Here is a 19,857-nt window from a genome sequence, read left to right as displayed (position 1 = left end):
CACTTAGGTTATTGTCATCACTAATTTGAAATGAGTATGAATTAATTATGAAACTCTCTCGGTCAATTACATTTGTTTTTTTAAAATATTTTAATGTATTTTGATGTAATCGGTTTTCTCTGTAATCTAATGTATTTTATGTATTTCGATGTAATTGATTTTCTCTGTAATCTCATATATTTTATTTTATGTATTTTGATATAATTGATTTTCTCTATAATCTGATATATTTTATTTTATGTATTTTGATGTAATTGATTTTCTCTGTAATCTGATATATTTTATTTTATGTATTTTGATATAATTGATTTTCTCTATAATCTGATATATTTTATTTTATGTATTTTGATGTAATTGATTTTCTCTGTAATCTGATATATTTTATTTTATGCACTTAAAAACCCAGTTCTGAGAAGGATTCTATAGGCTTTCCCAGACTGACTGCCAGGGTTGGGGTCCAGAATCTGAAAGAAGTTAGAAATCCTTGGATCACCAGATTATCTCTATTCCTTCCATCAATAATTCCTTTGTTCTAAGGATCTTCCAGCTCAGAATTCTAAGATCAAATGAAATAATATTCGTAAAGTGTTCAGCACAGTGCCTGGCACATAGTAGGCACTTTATAAATTCTTATTCCCTTGCCTTCTCTGAGGTCTCTCCCATTTCTGGCATTCTCTATGAGATTATAGGACTCTGAGCTGAAAGGGGATCTTGTTGTTTTCCATCTGCCAGACGGCTTGAAGGAATCAAACAATTGATGACTGCACTGGAGAAGGCGAATATATGAGGACCAAGGGTGAAGAAGCCATTTCTTGTTTTTCATAATAATAGATTTTTTTATTTTCAAAATGTACGCCAAGACATTCACCCTTGCAAAACCTTGTGTTCCAGATTTTTCCCCTTCCCTTAGACAGCAAAGAATCCAATATATGTTAAACATGTGCAATGAAGAAGCTATGAGTAATCAGGGAAGGCTTCTGGAGGGGAGGCTGGAAAGGCAGGGCAGGAATTGAGCAGAGGAGGATGGGAAGCTAGGGGAGAAGAGGATAAGCATTCTGGTTCTTGGAACAAGGGGAGCAAAAGCAAAGGCAGATCAGCTATATCTAGCAGGGCAACACAAGTAGTTTACCACAATAATAATAATCAAAGCAATTTCATAGAAATGATCTTGTACCAACAAAAGAAGGGAGGCCGTGGAGGGATGCTCGTCCCCATAGTAGACAGAAGGATGCTGACAGGGCTTAACTAGCTTGTTTAAAGTCTCAGCATCACTAACATTTTAGAGCTAAGAGGAGCCTTAGAACGTGGAATATCTGAGCTGGGTTAGAAGTGGGTATGTTAAGGGGCAGCTGGGTAGTGTCGGAGCGCCAGCTCGGGAGCCGGGAGGACCTGAGGTCTCAGACACTCAGCTCTTCCTAGCTGTGTGACCCCCAGCAAGTCACTTAACATCAACTGCCTCAAGAAGTGGGTGTGTTAGGTCTGGGAGGAAGCTTAGTAATCCCATCCATCAATGGTACAAGGGGAAAGAGTGAGATCCAGTGCTTTCTTCAAGGTCTCTCTGTGGCAGATTCAGAGCTGACACTCTCCCAGAATTACTGGCTTTCAGAGCTGGATGGGACCTCAGAAAACGCATCCCGCTCCTCTGTCATACCTCAGAGAAATGGATGCAACACTTTTTGTAAGACTGAGATTCTAACTCTGTTCTAGGGTCCACCCTGAGTTTAATTTTGCTTGAACCAGATCACCTCATTCCCTCACTTTAAGCCAAGACTGATTGCTGCCCAAGCTTGGCTGGAAGCATGCTCACTACGAGTCTTAGTCAAATCCCCAGTTTTGAGAGGGAAAAGCCCATAATGCACTTTGATTGGCAAAGGTGCAGAGATGGCTCAGCACTTGCTGCTGAGGATGTGTCGGGCTTGTGAAGTCTATTAATTTCCCTCTTGAGACCCTGTCTGCTGCATCCATTGATCTGGAAACCTCACCCACCTTGCTGCATGCTGATGGCTACCGAACACTTATTTCACTTCTGAGCCCCAGAGAACTCTGCCAATTCCCCATAATTCCTCTGCCTGGTCCTCTTTCTAGAAACTCAGGCTCAGGATGCAGACACTCAGCCTCTAAAAAGACTATGGAGATTGAATGTGGATCGCAACATCCTATTTTCACCTTTTTTATTGTTATTGTTGTTTGCTTGTTTTTTCTTTTTCATTTTTTCCCCTTTTTGATCTGATTTTTCTTGCACAGAATGATAAATGTGGAAATATGTTTAGGAAAATTGCACATGTTTAACCCATATTGGGTTATTTACTGTTTAGAGAAGGGAAGGAAGTGGGAAGGGAGGGAGAAAAATTTGGAACACAAGGTTTTGCAAGGGTGAATGTTGAAAATTATCTTTGCATATATATTATTATAATTATATATTTATATATATATATATATTTTTTTTTTTTGATGAGGCAATTGGGGTTAAGTGACTTGCCCACGGTCACACAGCCAGGAAGTGTTAAGTGTCTGAGGCCAAATTTGAACTTCAGGGCTGATATTCTATCCACTGTGCCATCTCGCTGCCCCTGTTTGCATACATTTTGAAAAATAAAAAGCTATTATTATTTTTTTAAAAGAAAGAAATCAACTTTACTCTTAAAAAAGAAACTCAGCTTCTTAGCTGCTCCCTAAACCACCTTGCTGATATAGAGGCTGGATTTGAACCCTGCCTTAGACATTGTGTGATTCTGGGCATGTGACTGGATTTCCATTTCTCTCATCTATAAAATGAAGATAATAATCCCCATATTACTGGCTCCATACAGTGCAGACCAGCTGTAAGGAGAAGGCTGTCCCCAAAGTCGTGGTGCAGTTTGAGCTACTAAAGATTGTGCTTCTGTCTCTCGTGTTCAAAGAGACTAGAAGGCATATGCAGGGGTCTCCACTGGACTAGTTTTCCAAGGTTGCTTTCAGCTATACTAGAGACAGTTTTATGAGAAGGCTGTCCCAAAAGTCCTGGTGCAGTTTGAGCTACTAAAGATTGTGCTTTTGTCTCTCGTGTTCAAAGAGACTAGAAGGCATATGCAGGGGTCTCCACTGGACTAGTTTTCCAAGGTTGCTTTCAGCTATACTAGAGACAGTTTTATAAATGAACATTTTAGGTGTTACTGTCCTGCCCAACACTGAAGTTCCACTCTAAGCTCTATCTAGGCACCAATGCTCCATGTTATCAGTGCCATCCCAGCTCTGAATCTGTGTGTTCTAACAGGGTTTTTTTCAGCTCTGACATTTCAATTTATAATATCCTTCTCAACTCTGGCATTCCCTTTTTAGGGTCTCCTTCTAAGTATCCTCTGACATCTGACACCCCCTGTTCTAAGGCCCCTCCCAGCCCTATTCTAAGCTCCCTCCCAGGCCTGACATCCCCTATTCTAAACTCCCTCCCAGGCCTGACATCACCTGTTCTAAGCTCCCTTCCAGGTCTCACATCCCCTGTTTCAAGGCCCTTCCCAGCTCTGACAATCCATGGTTCCAATATCTCCCTCAAGGCTTACCAGAGTGTATGCTCACATAAGAGCTCTGCAAACACAGCCTCTCAGTGTTGACACCCTTAGCCAGCTCTCCCCTCCCTAGCACATCCCCCGTCACTCTACTCTCACTCATGGGGAGACAAAGAGTCAGGCAGAGTTTCCTGAACAGTCATTCAGGAGATGGCCACTTTGTCCCTCCACCTGCCAAGGTGGGCTGAAGGGCTCTGTCTGAGGAGGAGGTGGGAATGGAGTTTGGGGCAGCCAGAGGCAGGGAGCATTTGGCCAAAGCAGCCTGGGAAGGCCAGTTTATCAGATCCCATTCCCCTGATTGGGAATCTTGGCATCTGGAGGGGACATGGCACGAGACCTCTCCTTTACCCCCTGCCAACTTTCCCATCTGCCATCCCAGTCTGATGCTCACCAGGGTGGGGAACTGACTGTCTTCCAGAAGAGCCCACTCAGAGTTTATGAAAAGATGAGAGGGGGTGGATAGAGAAGAAGGGAGGAGGGAAACAAGCAACACTTTCTCACCACTCACCTACTAATGGATTGAAAATCTGTCTCTGCTTGGCTTCTTCCGGAGCTCCTCCTCCTCCTCCTCTTCTTCCTCCTCCTTCTCCTCCTCCCAGCCTTCCCTCTTTCCCCCATGTCATAAGGGACTAACTAATGCACAATCCAGAGTTTGGGAGGCTCCTTCCTGCGTATGACCAAGCTGGGAGTGGAGAGACTTGGGAACAATGGGTCAGATCTCCAGATCGCCTATGATCTTATCAGTCACCTGGACCTCAGTTTCTTCCATTGTAAAATGAGTGAATTGGACTAGATCAGGGGTTCTTAACATGGGTTTCACAGACAGTGGATAGACTTCGGGAGGTCTGTGAACTTGGAAGGAAAAAAAAAGTACACCTTGATTTCCTTTCTTTCTTTTATGAAATTTAACCTTTCTTTCTATTATGTATGTAGGCAACAACATGATACTGAGAAGGGGTCCCAAGCTTCTCCATTCTGGCTGCCCAAGGGTCCAGAACATAACAAGGGCCTGATTAAGAGTCCCCGAAGAATACTAGATGTTCACTGAGATTTCTCACAGCTCTCTACCTCATATTTTCTGATCAGATGATTGGAAAAGAAGAGGTCTGAGTTAGTATCCTAGCCTTGATGTGTCTTAGCTGGCAACCATAGGCATGCTAGTTTACTGATCTGTACCTCAGTTTCCTCATCTGCAAAATGGGAATAACAAACCCCGGAGCCTTTGAAGCACTATTAAAATAGGGGTGGAGATATTGTGTTGGTCCTGTCACTCTTGTTTTCGGTTTCTTCAGCTGTACAAAGAAAAATTGGATTAAGGGGAGATATTGTGTTGGTCCTGTCACTATGTATGACTTTGTTTTAGGTTTCTTCAGCTGTACAAAAAAGAACTGGATTAAGGGATCATTGGTGAGTCAGTCTGGGAAGCAGGAAGGTAGCCCAAAGCCAAGAGAAAATTAGAATTAAAAAAAAGAATATACGTACACTGGCTGGCGTGATGGGGAGGAAATAAAAGGGAGGGGATGTGTGAGGGAGTGAAAAGGCAGTGGTTGTCCCAGAGAGCAGATAATAAAACCACAGCCCCTGCTCTTAGCAGAGGGAGTTCCCAAGGGTGGGACGCCACACACACACAAGGTCACACAGGCTCCGATCCGGCAGGGTGGTTTCACTTGTTTTACTTTGTTACTGGGAAGAGGTCTGGAAGAAGGAAAGGGAAGGTTGGGTTTCTGGGAATGATAATGATCTAAGAACAAAAGGGGATCAATAAAATGTAGTTTTTAAAATGGAAGAAGAGGGAAGAGATGGGAGACATGGAAAAAAGCTGAATTTAAACTGGTATGGATTTAATACTGAAGCCAGACACAACTGTAGCAGATCCTTCCTTCCCTGTTCTTATCTGCTTTGATTTAAGACTGGCTCTCCCCCTTATCCCCCTCCAAGATCTAACATTCAATGCTCAAATGCAAATAGAGATGGATCCTGGAAGGCTGTGTGTTGATTTAGACAACCTCAACTTAACATTATCTGTCTTGTATTTTTATTTATTTTCTTAAACATTTCCCAATTACATTTTAATCTGACTGGGCTCAATTTGACCCCCCTTGCTCCAGGGCACCTCTCAATTTTGACATTCAACACTCTCCCCATCTCCTATCCCCATCCCTGTCTCTGAGATTCTACTACATATTCTGAGGTCTCTTCCAACTCTAATATTCTTTGTTCTGACATCCCCTGTTCCAAGACTCGTCCCAATCTAACATTCCCTGTTCTAAGCTCGCTCTCAGTCCCTGTTCTAGGACCCCTCCCAGTTCCGACACTCCCTGTTCTAAGGTATATCCAATTCTGATATCCCTTGTTCTAAGACAATCCCCTCCCCCCAGCTCTGACTTTCCTTGTTCTAAGACCCCTCCCAGCCCTGATCCTCCCTGTTCTAAGGCCCCTTCCAACTCTGTATCTCTATGATCCTAGGCTCTTGCACATAAGACCTTTGGCCAGAAAGGACAGTTGTTCTTTTTCCTGTTTTACAGATAAGAAACTGAGGCTAAGAAGGGTGAATACCTTGCTTGCCCAAATGGTCATTAAGCACATCTGGGACTTCCAAGGTCAATAACCCAAAGGGGCTGCTTCTTAAGGTAGTGATCTCTCCATCCCTGAATGTGTCTGAGTGGCTAATGGATACACCCCACGGGTGAGCCTGCAATTCCGGCTGGACTCGATATCCTCCAAGGTTCCTTCCAGCTCTGGCAGTGTTGCTTCTCAGATGCTTTTAGGCCCTTGGCTGGCTGCCCTTCCATTCTTTACTAGTCTGTACTCACTGACCTCCCCTGGCAGAAGCCCTGGGACTGGAGACTTTTCTAAGACAAATAGAGCCCTGGGGAGCAGATCATAGTGAATAAGGGAGAGCAGAGTGAGTAGCAGCAGCAACTTCCCAAAGTACTTCCAAGCTCTTCCCTCCCAACTGCTCTGGGAGTCAGGGGGCACAAGTCTTTTTCACTTTCTGGTATGGATAAGGACACTGATCCAGGGCTTCCCGGTCCAAGTTCTTTCAGCACCAAGCTTCCAGATTTAGAAACAAAGGGTGCCAGAGATGGGAGGAAATTCGGAAACCATGAATTATAACCTCTTCATTCTATAGGGGAAAGGTCCGAAGCCCAGATCGGGGCAACAACCTTCTTTGTTTCTAGTCTCCTCACATCCAAGATGGATGTTTTCCAGGGAGATTCACCATGTTCAGATCAAATCCATAGATTGAAAAGGCATCTCAGGGGACATCTAATTTAACTTCCCAATTTTACAGATGGGAAAACCGAGGCCTTAAAAATGAAGTGACTAAGCCACCGAGAGTAAAACCAGGAGCAATCAGTGGAAGTCACAAAATGGAAAAACTGGGAGTGGTGTAGGCAAGGGATCTCAGGGGCCATCTAATTTAACTTCCCAATTTTACAGATGGGAAAACTGAGGCCTTAAAAATGAAGTGACTAAGCCACCGAGAATAGAACCAGGAGCAATCAATGGAAGTCACAAAGTGGAACATTTGGGAGTGTTGTAGGCAAGGGTGCACTCATAGGTTAACAAGTGACTCTCAAAAAATGTGTCCATGACACACTTTGGGGGGGCGTTCTTTTATTACTTTTATTGTCAGTGATATAAAACTGCAAATTATTATGCACAGCTTGCTATTCTTAAATATCTAATAAAGTTCTTATGTAACTTAAAAAAATAGAAAATGAAATGACTTGCTCAAGATCACACAGGTCGAAAGTAACAGTCGGCATTTGAATCCAGATCCTTTTAGTCCAAACCCAGGTAGTTTTCTCCCTAACATTGCCCAGGTCACAGATGCACCTCCTCAAGCTAATCTTGGAAACGCAATATCTCCCTTTCTTTTCCCCTCCACATCTCCCTCCCCTTTCCTTTCTTGCTCGGAAGCTCTGGGCTCCTGGCCTCAATCTAATCAAGGTTGGGAAGGGGGAGGGAGGAAAGGGGAACAGAGAGGGCCAGATTGATTTCCCCTGCCTAGTCACCCAATTCCAATTTGGAACTGTAATTAAAAGAAGATGAATGGGGCCTCTTGGAGCCCAGACCTCGCCAGCTCAGGATAAATGGATGGGTGAGGGAGATGGCGCGGCGGCGGTGATGATGGGGCAGAACGAAGCTGATCCATTAGAAAGGCGGCTACAGGAGCTGCCGGGACAGGGGCAAAGAAGCCTCAGACATCCCACCCCTCTCGTCCACAGGGGGTCCCGGAAAAACATCAGTCTAAGTTCAGAAGTCACTGAGTCCAACGTCATCATTTTAAATGAGGGTATCTCATCTAAACAAGAGGGAGAAGTCCCTGACTTTATGGACACACAAGTCAGTGGCAGAAAGGGGCATCTCTTAGCACCTTCCCCCACATTTCTCTTTTTTGTCATTTTCCCTCAATAGCTTCCCCAAATCCTCATCCCCAGCCCCTTTGATAAATTATCAAGTACTAATTTGTTCTCAAGCTTCCCTCTGTGGCTGCCTCTGGTAAGTCAGAGTTAAAATCACCAGGAAAACAGGTCATGATGCAAGAGGAAGAGAAAGAAGAAGAAAAGAGTTACCAGCCCTGAAGTCAGAAAGACCTGAGTTCAAATCTGGTCTCAGACACTTAACACTTCCTAGCTGCATGACCCTGGGCAAGTCACTTAGCCCCAATTGCCTCAGGAAAAAAAAGGGAAAGAAAAGAGGAAGGAAGTGTGGATGACACCTGCTGGCTCTATCCCACAGTGATCCATATCCACTAGACAGTGTTGGGAAGATGCTGGTTAGGCCATCCATGGCGTAGTGGATAGAGCACCGGAGCTTGGATGTTCATTGTGTTCAGTGAGTGACCTCATGCCTTGGGGACTCAGTTTTCTCATCTGTGAAATAGGGATGGTGACAGTCCTAATACCAAATTCTCCCCAAACCATTGTGAATTACACTTGGCAAAATTAACAAATGTTAACTTTTGTTATTGTAGACAGGACCCTAGCACTGCAAAAAATCTTAGGGAAGATCTGTCCAAGCCTCTTATTTAGAGGCTGATTTGCCAAGGTCACACAGCTCATGAGCAGGAGAGCTGGGAGATGAGCACAGGCCCTCCAACGTTCAGAAATTTCTCCATGTGATACCTTGACAGACAAGGAAACTGAGGCCAGAGAGTTAAAGGGAGAAAGCGGGGATTCAAACCCAGATCTCCCATCTTTTTCTCTTTGTGTTGCTGCCCCCTCGCTCCCTGCCTCGGAATGGCCAAACGGGATGGGATCCGTCTGTGTCCATCCCCATAGCCATGGCACGGTCCCTTTCCAGGAAGTGAGCATGCGTGCAGCCCAGTCCCTGGCTCTGTTCCTTCCCTGGCAACAACCTCCTCCCTTTTTGCAGCAAATTTTAAAAAATAAATCAAAGTAAAATCAATAGATCTCAGAAAAATCTCCTCTAAATCCCCTTACTGGCCACACTCCTCTTCAGATTTAGCCGAGTGCTGGAAGCCTGGGGGAGAGAAACACCCCGATGATTCAGCCTGTGGCCCCCAGGTTATACTACCCAAGACACACTCAAGGTCAAGAGCCTGGGGATCAGATTATTCTTATAATCCTAAAATGTGGAATATCAGGAACACACGAAGTCAGAAGGTAGAGGGCCCCCAAACTCTGCCAGGGAAGCATAGTATAGGAGAAGAAGTGGATTTGGAATCATAGGACATGAGTTCAAAACTCAGCCCTGCTATTTAAGACCTGTCATTTCTCTGGGCCTCAGTTTCCCTATCTGTAAAATGAGGCTGGTGGACTCTTGGACCTCTAAGCTCTAGTAAAATGGAATGTCAGAACTGGGTGTGTGGGGGGGTCTTAGAACAGGGAATGTCCCAGTTGAGGGAGACCTAGAACAGGGAATGTCAGAGCTGAGAGGGCTTTCAGAGATCCACCGATCCAGTACTCTGATTTTACAGAGAAGGAAACTGATACCCAAAGAGCAACAGGGACCTTCTCAGGATGGCACGGCCATCCTTTCTTTCCTATTATATCAGAAAAATTCTGCTGTGATGTACTTCTACCGCAAGGTCAAAAGTCAGAGAATGGCCAAATCTCAGAGGAGGAAGGGGGATGCCAAAGGCTCTCTGATACTGAGCAGGGTTCCCTCAACAACCAAAATCAACAAAGGGCCATGAGATCTCCTGGGAAGTCCCTTCTCCTTCAGCTCAGCTACCCAGGAGACCTTCGTTCCAGTTCTAGCTCTGTGCCTCACTAGGCATGTGTCCATGGGAAAATTAAGTCACTTTTCTGAGTCTGTTTTAATAATCCTCGCCTTTCCTACCTCAAGGAGAAGGGGATGTTATAAGATCAAGCCTTACCCAGCATCCCTTTCAGAAGCAGAACTGAGCATATATTCTGGGAGGCAGAGGTGACCAGAGCTTCAGACGGGAGGTATTGTCTCGTGCCAGGGTCCTAGAATTATAGACTTAGGGCTGGAATTAGAATGAGGGGCAGTGGCCCCTCTCACTGAGTCTAATCTTCTCATTTAACACAAAAGGAAATTGGAGAGATTAAGTTATCCTCCCGATTAGTGAGATTCTGAGGCAGATGCACACCCAGGTCTTTCTGACTCTAAGCCCAGAGCATGATTTCCAGCCTAGAATCTTTCTGAGTCTAATCCTTTTCACCCCTATCCAGACACTATAAATCCCAATCTAGAACCTCTCTGGGTCTAATCCCTTTCATCCCCTATCCAGACACCACAATTCCCAACCTAGAACATCTCTGAGTCTAGTCTCTTTCACCCCTCATCCAGATACCATGATCCCCAAGCTGGAACATCTCTGGGTACAGTTCCTTTCACCCTCTATCCAGACACCATGATCCCCAATCTCAGACTTCTTTGGGTCTAGTCCCTTTCAGACAAGGATCCAAATCCTGACACAGAGAATCCTAAGCCCAGTATATCCTAAGTCCTTGGCATTTTATGGACCAACTCTTCATGCCCTCTCTCCAAGGCCCTTATTCCTGCTTGAGAAGGGAGGTAGACTTCAAGGGGGTGTCCAGAAAGAAGTCCAGATTTTGAATCTGAAAACTTAGATTTAAATATTGTCTCTACTACTTCGCACTTAACTGTGTGTTCTTGAGTAGATAATTCTCCTCCCTAGACCTCAGTTTCCTCATATGCAAAATGAGAAGGTCTCTAAAGTTCCTTTCAGTTCAGTCATCCTTCCAGGTTTCACGAGGATTTGACCAAATAGGATTTCGGGCTCTGGGGGCTTGGGGAAATCCAGGCCAGAGTCTCAGTTTCCAGCATTATCTCTATTACCCATTTTCTGGTTCTGCCCATTGCTAACGCCCCCACATACAAGACACCTGCCTCGCACTTTCAGGGAGCACCGTTACAGGATAAGGAGAGAAGAGGCAAGTCGGGACCGCTCTTGTGGGGAGGTAGCACTGAGGTCCAAAGCTGGCCGAAGTCCACCGTGACCATCTACCTGAAGGGACATGACATGGGCAGCAGGTCCCGCTGGGAGGGCCTTTCCAAGCCAAAAGCTGAAGGTGTTGCCAAGTGTAGGCTGGGAAGGAAGCCAACCCCTTTCCGGCTCCATTATCTTGGGATGCCCAGGAAGGTAGGAGAGCCAAGCACAACCCACCAGTACCATCTGCATGCTGCATGTGTTGTGTAGAGTGAGGAGTAGGAGAAAGAGAGGAAAAAAACCCATTCTCTGTCTCCATTTCCTTTCACTTGGGATTTTGGGTGTTGCTCATATTTCCAAAGAGGCATCCAAGTTTTCAGTGGTGTTCACTCATGTAGGTACTTTGGCAGGACCTGTACTATACAATCATGGAGTAGAAAGCCACTTGCTGAATATACAGAAACAAGGAAGGGCCCACCTACTCCGTCTGGGGACAAAGCCTTTCACTCTACAATGAGAGAGATAAGGAGTTGCTGTTTCTGGGTGTTTACACGGCCTGTCCCCTTGACACGGCCATGCTGTGTCTGGAATGCTCTCTCTCCTTACCTTGAGAAGTCCCTAGCTCCCTGTAAGGTTCGGTTCAGGGGCCTGAATAAGGCCCTTTCACATCCTTCTGTTCTTAATGCTTTTGTCTCCTCCTGTTGCTCTCCCACTTCCTCCTTTTCTTCCTCTTCCTCCACCTCTTTTTCCTCTTTTTCCTCCTTTTCCTCCTCTTCCTCCTCCTCCTCCTCCTCCTCCTCTTTCTCTTTCTCCCCCTCTTCCTCCTCCTCCTCTTTCTTTTTCTCCTCCTCCTCCTCCTCCTCTTCCTCTTCCTCCTCCTCCTCCTCCTCCTCCTCCTCCTCTTTCTCTTTCTCCTCCTCCTCCTCCTCCATATTACTTTGTATCTGTATCTATACACAGGAAAATACAAACTTCTGAGGGGCAGCTAGATGGCATAATGGCTACAGCAGTGGCCCTGAAGCCAGGAAGACCTGAGTTTAAATCCAGGCTCAGACACTTAATACTTATTAGCTATCATTTGATGCCAAATGCCTCACCTAAAAATTAATAGAATAATAATAGAATAAAATTAATTTGAATAGAATAAAATTAATTAATATATTTATTATATAAAATATATAATTAATACAAACAATATGTATTATTATATATAATAAATAAGATATAGAATATAATATCTGGAGGGTAGAAACTAGCTCCCTTTTGTGATTGTATCCCCGGCACCTAGAACAATGTCTGGGACACAGTAGAATGTAAGTTCTCAGATATCGTGTATATCTAATAATATCTAATAAACCCTTGTTAAATACCCTCGATTCCTTCCTGGGCTTTCAACTTTAAAGGACCATAGGAATCACTTAATAATAGTAATCATAATAATAGCTCATTTTTCCCCCTAGGGATTTAAGATTAGCAAAGCATTTTAAAATGTCATCTCACTGGATTTTCCCAGCAAGTCTTGGGAGGCCAAGGGACTATTGCTATTTTCATTTCAGAGATGAGGAAACTGAGGCAGAAGAGTAAGCGCCTTGCCCAGGGTGAGGAGCATCTGGAAACAGATCTGAGCCCAGGTGTTGAGCCCAGGTGCGAGGCTGTGATACCTAGCTGCGCCCCGAGCCAGAACCGTTATCTGGAAGAGCTAAATCGTCTCCCTGCAGAGCTCGGTGCCTCGTACAAAGGAAGAGCTTAATCAATGTTTGTCAGATTCTGAAGCTTTGATTCCCCAGCCGCCCGCCTGCCTATCTAGAAAATTGTCAGGAATTACAGAAGGTTTAAACTGCAGATCTTCTACTTAACCCTGGAGGCGGGACTTTTCTTCCCCCATTTGATATAGGGCTTTCTTGACATGAGGCTGGTGGTTCCCCAAAAGTTTACTGAAATGAATCCCAGCAGCACAGAGGCAGACTTGGAAGGGGCCTTGGAGACCGTGCCTTACTTTTAAAAGGTGGAAACTGAGGCTTATTGTGACTTGCCCTAAGGTGCCAGTCAGGAGTGAAAGCTGCCTCCTCTGGCTCCAGATCCCATTTCTGATCCTCGAATCCACTCAATTGACTGTAGATCAGAGACCGCTGGGGGTAAGGGGCTGGGGAGGAGGAGGGCTGAGAGAGGGGTGGAAGGCAGCAGTCCTAGGGAGGGCTCATGCAACTTTACATTCTGCCAAAAGCTTGCAGGATACCCGAACTAGGAGGAAGCTAGTCCGGGTTCCTGCGGTATACAGAGGAGGAAACTGAGGCCCAAGGAGGCAAATTACTTATTCAGGGTCTCACAGATTGTGGCAGAGCTGAATTCAAAACCTAGGGTTTAGGTTCCCCCCCCCCCTTTACCACAATGATAGATTAAGGCAAGGTGGGTGTGTCTCTTTATCAATAGCAGGATAATAAATTATTCTCAGAGGCAGTCCACCTCTCCTGATTGCTGTGACCAGTCGTTTGGGGATCTATATAAATGGCAGTTCTTCCCCCTTCATTTTCCTCCTGCGCCCGTATCTTTTTTTTTTTTTTTTAAAGGGATTCTCTAGACCCGAACCATTTACACACCGCCCCCCTCACCCCCCGAGAGGCCATACTGGGTGCGGAGAGAAGAAATGGGGAGAGATGTCCCTTAGCCACAGGCAGGAGGCTGGAGGCAGCAGCAGCCCCTGTGAAATCCGGGCACAGAGCCCAGCATTTCTCGCTCTTAGCTCCTTCTCCCAAGGGGAGGGAGGGGTAGTGGCTGGCTCTGCGATCGCTCAGCGACCAATGAGGGCAGATTTCTCATCCGAGCCCCTCTGGGGAACTAGCAGGAACCCCGAGCTGGGACCCTTTGGGGCCGGGCTCCGCCCGATCGGCTCTCCGAGCAGCCGGGTGTCCGTCTGTCCCTCCGGGGAGGACAAACGGGGCGGGATGGAGGAATGGGATTTCTGTATGGAGGCTGTCCTTGCGTCTCCTACTCAGTCCTACACCAGCTGTCTTCCAGGAGAAGGGAGTTAGCAGGGGAAGTCCCCGGGCACCCCGTGGCCTCCCTCTGATCCGTGTGGGATCCCGGATCTCTGAGGACCCAGAACTAGCCCAGACCCTAGAGATCTCGCCCAGCCCCCTCCCCCCATTTTTGAGGAAAGTGAGACGGAGAGTGGGCTGGGGGGCACTTGCCCAAGGTCACAAAGCGGTGAGAGGACTAGAACCCTAGTCTCCTGGCTTTCCACGCACCCTCTTTTCACTCCGCACCCCGAGCTCCCTCTGGGCACCCCTTAAACCCGCACGCTGTTTGCCTGCCCTGCGGGGCTGCGGAGAGGGAGCGCTCTGCAGACCTTGGAGAGCTCAGGCAATTCCTCCGCCAACAGGCGCTCAGCCGGCGCCTCCTCCCTCTCCCCTCGGCGCTGGGCGCAGGGGATACAAAGACGGGAGCGCGCCGGCGGTCCCTGCCTTGCGGGAGCTCCCGCTCCGCGGCCCGGCGAGGCTCCCCGAGCCCCCAGCCCGAAGGGGCGGCCGCTCACCTCGATCTTCTCGATCCTCTCCTTGAGGGCGCGCACGGCCTCCTCCAGCTCGCGGACCACGGCCGGGGAGTCCCACGCCGGGCCGTCGCTCATGGTGTCCTGGCGGCCCGAGGGCCCCGGGTCCTGGAAGGGCAGCTGCAGTCCGCTCTCGCAGCGGCCCAGCTTGCCCGTGAGCTCGCGGATGGCCTCCTGGTCGGCTCGGATCCGCGCCTTCTGCTGCAGCGCCGTCTGCCGCAGCTGCTCCGCCGTGCTCTGGAGGGCCAGCAGCTCCTCCTCGCGCTGCCGCTGCTGCTGCTGCTGCTGCTGCTGCTGTCCCGAGCCCGGCCCGTCGCCCTGCACGGCGGCCCCGTCCGCTGCCGTCGGGCACTCGGTGGCCAGCGGGGTGCAGAGGAAGCGGCTGAAGAGCATCGGGTGCTGCAGCGGCCGGGCGCTGGCCAGCAGCTCGCCGCCGCCGGGCAGGGGCAGCTCGTGGGGCCCGGCCGAGCCTCCGGGCCCGTGCAGCGCGCTCAGGCTCTGCTCCGGCCCCGGGGGCAGCAGCGCCGCGGTCCCGGCGCTCGAGTCGTTGTCGGCGGCGGCCCCGGAGGGCGCCCGCGCCGGGCTGGCCGCCGGGTGCACGCTGGCGATGATGCACACGATGGCACCGAGGAAGGCCAGCATGCCCGCGGCCAGCAGCACGGCCAGGAACTTCAGGGTGGCGCGGGCGGCGGGGGGGCCGCACGGCCCCGTACACGCGGGCTGGGGAGGAAGGGGGACACCGACTCGAGGAGTTGGCGAAGGGACTGGAAGGGAGCCCGGCACGCGGCTGGAGCTGCTGCTACCGGTGCCGGGGCCACCGCCGCTGCCGCCCGCCGCTGCTGCCGCCGCCGCCGCTCCCGCCGCAGCTCTGAGCCCGGCTCGGGCTCCGGGAGGGAGTGGGAGACTGCGCCGGCCCCGCCCCTCTCCTCCCCGCCCCTCCCCTCCCCTCCCCAGCCCGCTCCCGCCCCGCTGGCCAGGCCCGCCACCCCACAGCCGGCCCCCCGCCCGGAGCCTCGGTGGTCTCTGAAATGGGAGGGGGAACCCCCACCGGAGAAAGGGGGAGAAGCCTCGCTACCAAGCGCAGCCCCCCCCCAGTTCCGGACCACGGGGGGAAAGGTGACATGGAGCCATCTCCGAGCCTTGGTCGTCCCCCTCCCCATAACACAGTGAGATTTCCTCTGCACAGTCATCCCCTTCCCTCTCCGTCACCCCGAAAGGCGGAATGAACTGGCACCTGCCGAGAGTGCTTTGCCCCCAACGCCAGCTCTCCTTTCCCTTCCCGGGGCTTAGAGCTGGCTTCTCTTCCAGGATCCGAAGGGCCGTGAGAGGCCACCAGTCCAACCTTCTCAACCTATCGCAAAGAGGGAGTTGGCTCAGGGGGTCTCACAGCTAAAGCGTCTAACGCTAAAGCTCCTGACTCCAAGCCTCTCCCCCTAACTCTCCCCCTGTGGGCACCCCAAAAGGGAAAAGGCCACTGACAAGTCTTCAGGGACCTTCCCATCCTCATCCTAGCTCACCACCTTTCCATAACACTGGGGGGAAAGGGGAGGGGCGGACATTCATATGGACTCAGGGTGCCTTATCTACACTCTCCCCTCACTCCCTCTGTCCTAAAAATCGACATTCGTGTATCTTCCGGGATCCCTGCTCCCTGCTCCTTCTGGCCAAAAGGATAAGGAAAAGACTGCTGGGAAGGAGAACTCTTCTTCCACTCTTATTCCATACTTCCCTTTACTGGTGACATCTCTACTCATCTCCCTGTGTCCTTCCCGAGCACCCATCCTCATTCTTCCCCAGCTTCTCCATCGACTACTATGGTAGCCAAAGAGCTGGGGACCAAGCCATAGCTGCACTAATGCCCTCGTAGGCTGGCACCCAGCTATCACCCTTCTGGGGAGAGGAAACGGAGGCAATCCTCTCCCATCCTTCAAGGCCCAGATCAATCTCCCATTTCACTAGGAATACCCTGACTAATAGAACAATAGAGCTTTCCAAGCAGGAAGGGCCCTTTATATAAGAGCTCTTCCTTTTACAAGTGGGGAAACTTACTCCAAATATGTTAAGACAGCAGATTGGTTTCCTGGGGGCCAACAGGAAAACAGTGTGAAGCTGATGGAGGCTGGGTTCAAGCTTATTGTGTGATCTTGGACAATTACTTCCCTTCCTGCAGCCTCAGTTTCCTTTTTTGGTAAAATAAGATGGAATTGGATGATCTATAAGATCCCACCTAGCCCTGAAAGTCCCAGTCCTATGAACCACAATGATCACGCAGTGACTTCTCAAGGCTTAGTGTAGTGCCGGACACATACAAATCCCTTCATATATATTGATTGACATCAGAAAAACCAGATTGAAACATTAAAAAAAGTTTTAAAATACAGACATTTAAAATACAGAACAAAAAAAAAAAAAAACCCTGTAAAATAACATACATTGATTACAACAATTTATGTGGAAAGAACATTGAATTGAAGCTGATGCTTATGTCTCTTTAAGACCCAATCTTGACATTTCCTTTCATTAGTTGGAAAAGGGGGGAACTATGGTTGCAGAATGTTGCACACTCTCTCAAATTCAGTTGTTCTTGGCTAGTTTTGCTCACCTGTTTTCCTTTGTTATATGGGAAGGATCACTGGAGTTCAAAAGTGGCCATGATGTAAAAACTAAAGATGTCAATAAAACGTTTTAAAGTTTCTATTTATTTATTTATTTTAAAGACACATTGCTTTACGAATCATGTTGGGAGAGAAAAATAAGAATAAAAGGAAAAACAAAAACAAAAGAGAAATGAACCTAGCATGTGTTGATTTCCATTCAGTCTCCTTGATTCTTTTTCTGGACGCAGATGGCGTTTTCTATCCAAAGTCTACTGGAATTGCCTTGGATCAATAAGACTTTTTATGAAAAACAGTACAAGCCAGTCCAAGATGTGTGACAAATAGCAGAAAGTTCAGTGCCAGGAGATTTCAGACAGTAAGTGTTATCTATAGCTCAGAAGAGAGAGAGTTCAGCAAGGGCTGGGAGCACTAGCCCTAATGCTTGGAAGGATAGAAAGAATCTGAATAGACTGGGGCTGGGAGGGAAGATGATGTACCAAGAATTTTCAAAACAGTAATTCTAAAATACTTGAAAGTGCTTTGCTTTCTTAGAAAGTTTAGAAAGTACCCAGCGACCTTGCTTATAGCCGTGATTGCCTTGGTACATTAATATGAGAAGGATCTGGGACTCTGTGCATATGAGGGAACTCAGTATCTTTGAGAAAGCAAATATAATCTATTTATGCCTTAATAAATAAACCGGGAGGGGCGGCTAGGAGAGGCAGTGGATAGAGCACCAGCCCTGAAGTCAGGAGGACCCGAGTTCAGATGTAACCTCAGACAGTTAACACTTCCTGGCTGTGTGACCCTGAGCAAGTCACTTAATCCCAACTACCTCAGCAAAAACAAACAAACAAACGAATGAATGAATGAATAAACAAACAAACCTGGAGAGTTGCCTTACACACATTTTGTGATGTGCCCCGGGTTACAGAATTATTATATGTATTGAGTGAGATCTGATCCCAGGTCTTGGGTTCAAGCACAGCATCCTATCCACTCTTTTGCCTCTCCAATTCACCCAGTCCATCCCCACTTCTTCCTCCCCTCACCCAGAGTTCTGTCATAAACTTCACAATACAACTTGACCCAATGGTCAAAGTGACATCTGAATCACAGATGGTTGAATTTAAAAGGAACTTCATCGGGCATTTAGTCAAACCTGTCTGTACAAGAATGGGGACCCCCCCTTCTCCATGTTCCTGTCAATTTAATCCTCTAGTTTCTTGATCTCCAGTGACAGGAAACTCACTACCACTCAAAGCATCTTATTCCACTTTGGAGTGACTTCAGTGGTCAGAAAGTTTTTATTACATTAAGCCCAAGATTACTTATAGCAACACCATCACATTCTGCTCATAGTAGTGTCCCTGGGGCCCAAGAGAATCAGTGTAACCCCCTTCGTTATAAAGCCCTTCCAAAAAGTGAAAATTGCTGTCATGTGCCCCATCTTCTCTTCTTCAGGATAACCATATTCAATTCTTTCCATCTCCAAACTCTTCCCCATACTTAATTTTTTCTGGATTCACCCCAGGTTAACAAGTATTTTTTTATTAAAGCTTTTTATTTTTTCAAAACATATGCATGGACATTTCTTTAACTCCAAGCCCAGGACGCTATCACACCTTCCTTGCAATACCTTGTGTTCCAATTTTCCCTGCTTTCCCCCACGCCTTCCAATATATGGTTAACAAGTATTTTTGAAAAAAACAAAAACACAAGTATTTTTGGTGTAGGTAAAGAGAGACTGGATAAGTAGTCCATACATTAGAGATGCAGAAAGTTAGTTACCTGGGACACGGAGAGGCAAGACTGGAATTCAAGGCAAGTTTATTGTCCTCTCCAGAATCCTGCCACTGACTTACCCACATTGTTCCAAAAACAAGTGCCATGAACTGAACAGACTATACCAGATAGAGTCTGCACAAGGTAAAGTGCAGTGGAACTCATTTTATTTTATTTTATTTTTACTTTTTTTTATTGTAGCTTTTTATTTACAAGATATATGCATGGGTAATTTTTCAGCATTGACAATTGCAAAACCTTTTGTTCTAACTTTTCCCCTCCTTCCCCTCACTCCTTCCCCCAGATGGCAAGTTGACCAATACATGTTAAATATGTTAAAGTATATCACGTTATTTTTTAACATGATATCTGTCTTATTGCAGATTCTAATCACTTTTTGCCTTTTCTGGTGAGGGAATACCCATGAGGAGCTTGTGGTGCCCTAAAACCTTCAGATCTTTTTCAGACCAACTCTCATCTGGACACCTCTCCTCCATTTTATAACAATGTGAACTCAGTAATAACAAGGAACTATTCTAGCCTATTTGTGTCCCTGATACTTGGCTCGATGCATGGTTCATAGCAAATGCTTAATAAATGCTTATTGCCTGAAGTTGATTGTTTGAACCTAAATTCACATTTACATTTCTTCTGGTTAAAACTGATCTTATTAGATTCTGTCATTCATTTTCAACAACTTTGGGTACCCTAGCTCCTTCTGTCAGTCAGTCTGATGAAGTCTACAGACTCCTTCTAAAAAATAATGTTTCTAAATGCAGGAAATACATTGGATTATAAAGGAAACATCATATTAAAAAACCTATTGAAACTTATTATTTTAAATTAGAATTATCAAAGTATTAAAAACAAGTTTATAGACCACCCCCCCCCCCGAGGTCTGATAGCCTGGAGAGGTCTTTTTGTGAACCTTCACTTTGTTATCCAATGTTTCAGCTACTCCTGACCACTTCATACAAATTTGCTAAGCAT

General features: G+C 47.1%; 1 protein-coding gene across 1 annotated transcript in view; it reads right to left on the bottom strand.

Annotated features, from left to right (window-relative positions):
- The window catches only part of NPTXR (neuronal pentraxin receptor), a 44,100-nt gene extending 25,147 nt beyond the window's left edge, over window positions 1-18,953 (bottom strand). The window contains exons 1-3 of the mRNA XM_031940128.1: window positions 18,948-18,953; window positions 15,720-15,836; window positions 14,471-15,508 (exon numbers count right to left, since the gene is read on the bottom strand). Coding sequence (XP_031795988.1) covers window positions 14,471-15,508; window positions 15,720-15,836; window positions 18,948-18,953 — 1,161 coding nt within the window. The remainder of the gene's footprint in view (window positions 1-14,470; window positions 15,509-15,719; window positions 15,837-18,947) is intronic.
- Window positions 18,954-19,857: the final 904 nt, after the last annotated feature.

This window comes from Sarcophilus harrisii, chromosome 5 (genome assembly GCF_902635505.1).
Source record: "Sarcophilus harrisii chromosome 5, mSarHar1.11, whole genome shotgun sequence".
NCBI lineage: Eukaryota > Metazoa > Chordata > Mammalia > Dasyuromorphia > Dasyuridae > Sarcophilus > Sarcophilus harrisii.
This window is presented reverse-complemented; position numbering and strand designations above follow the sequence as displayed.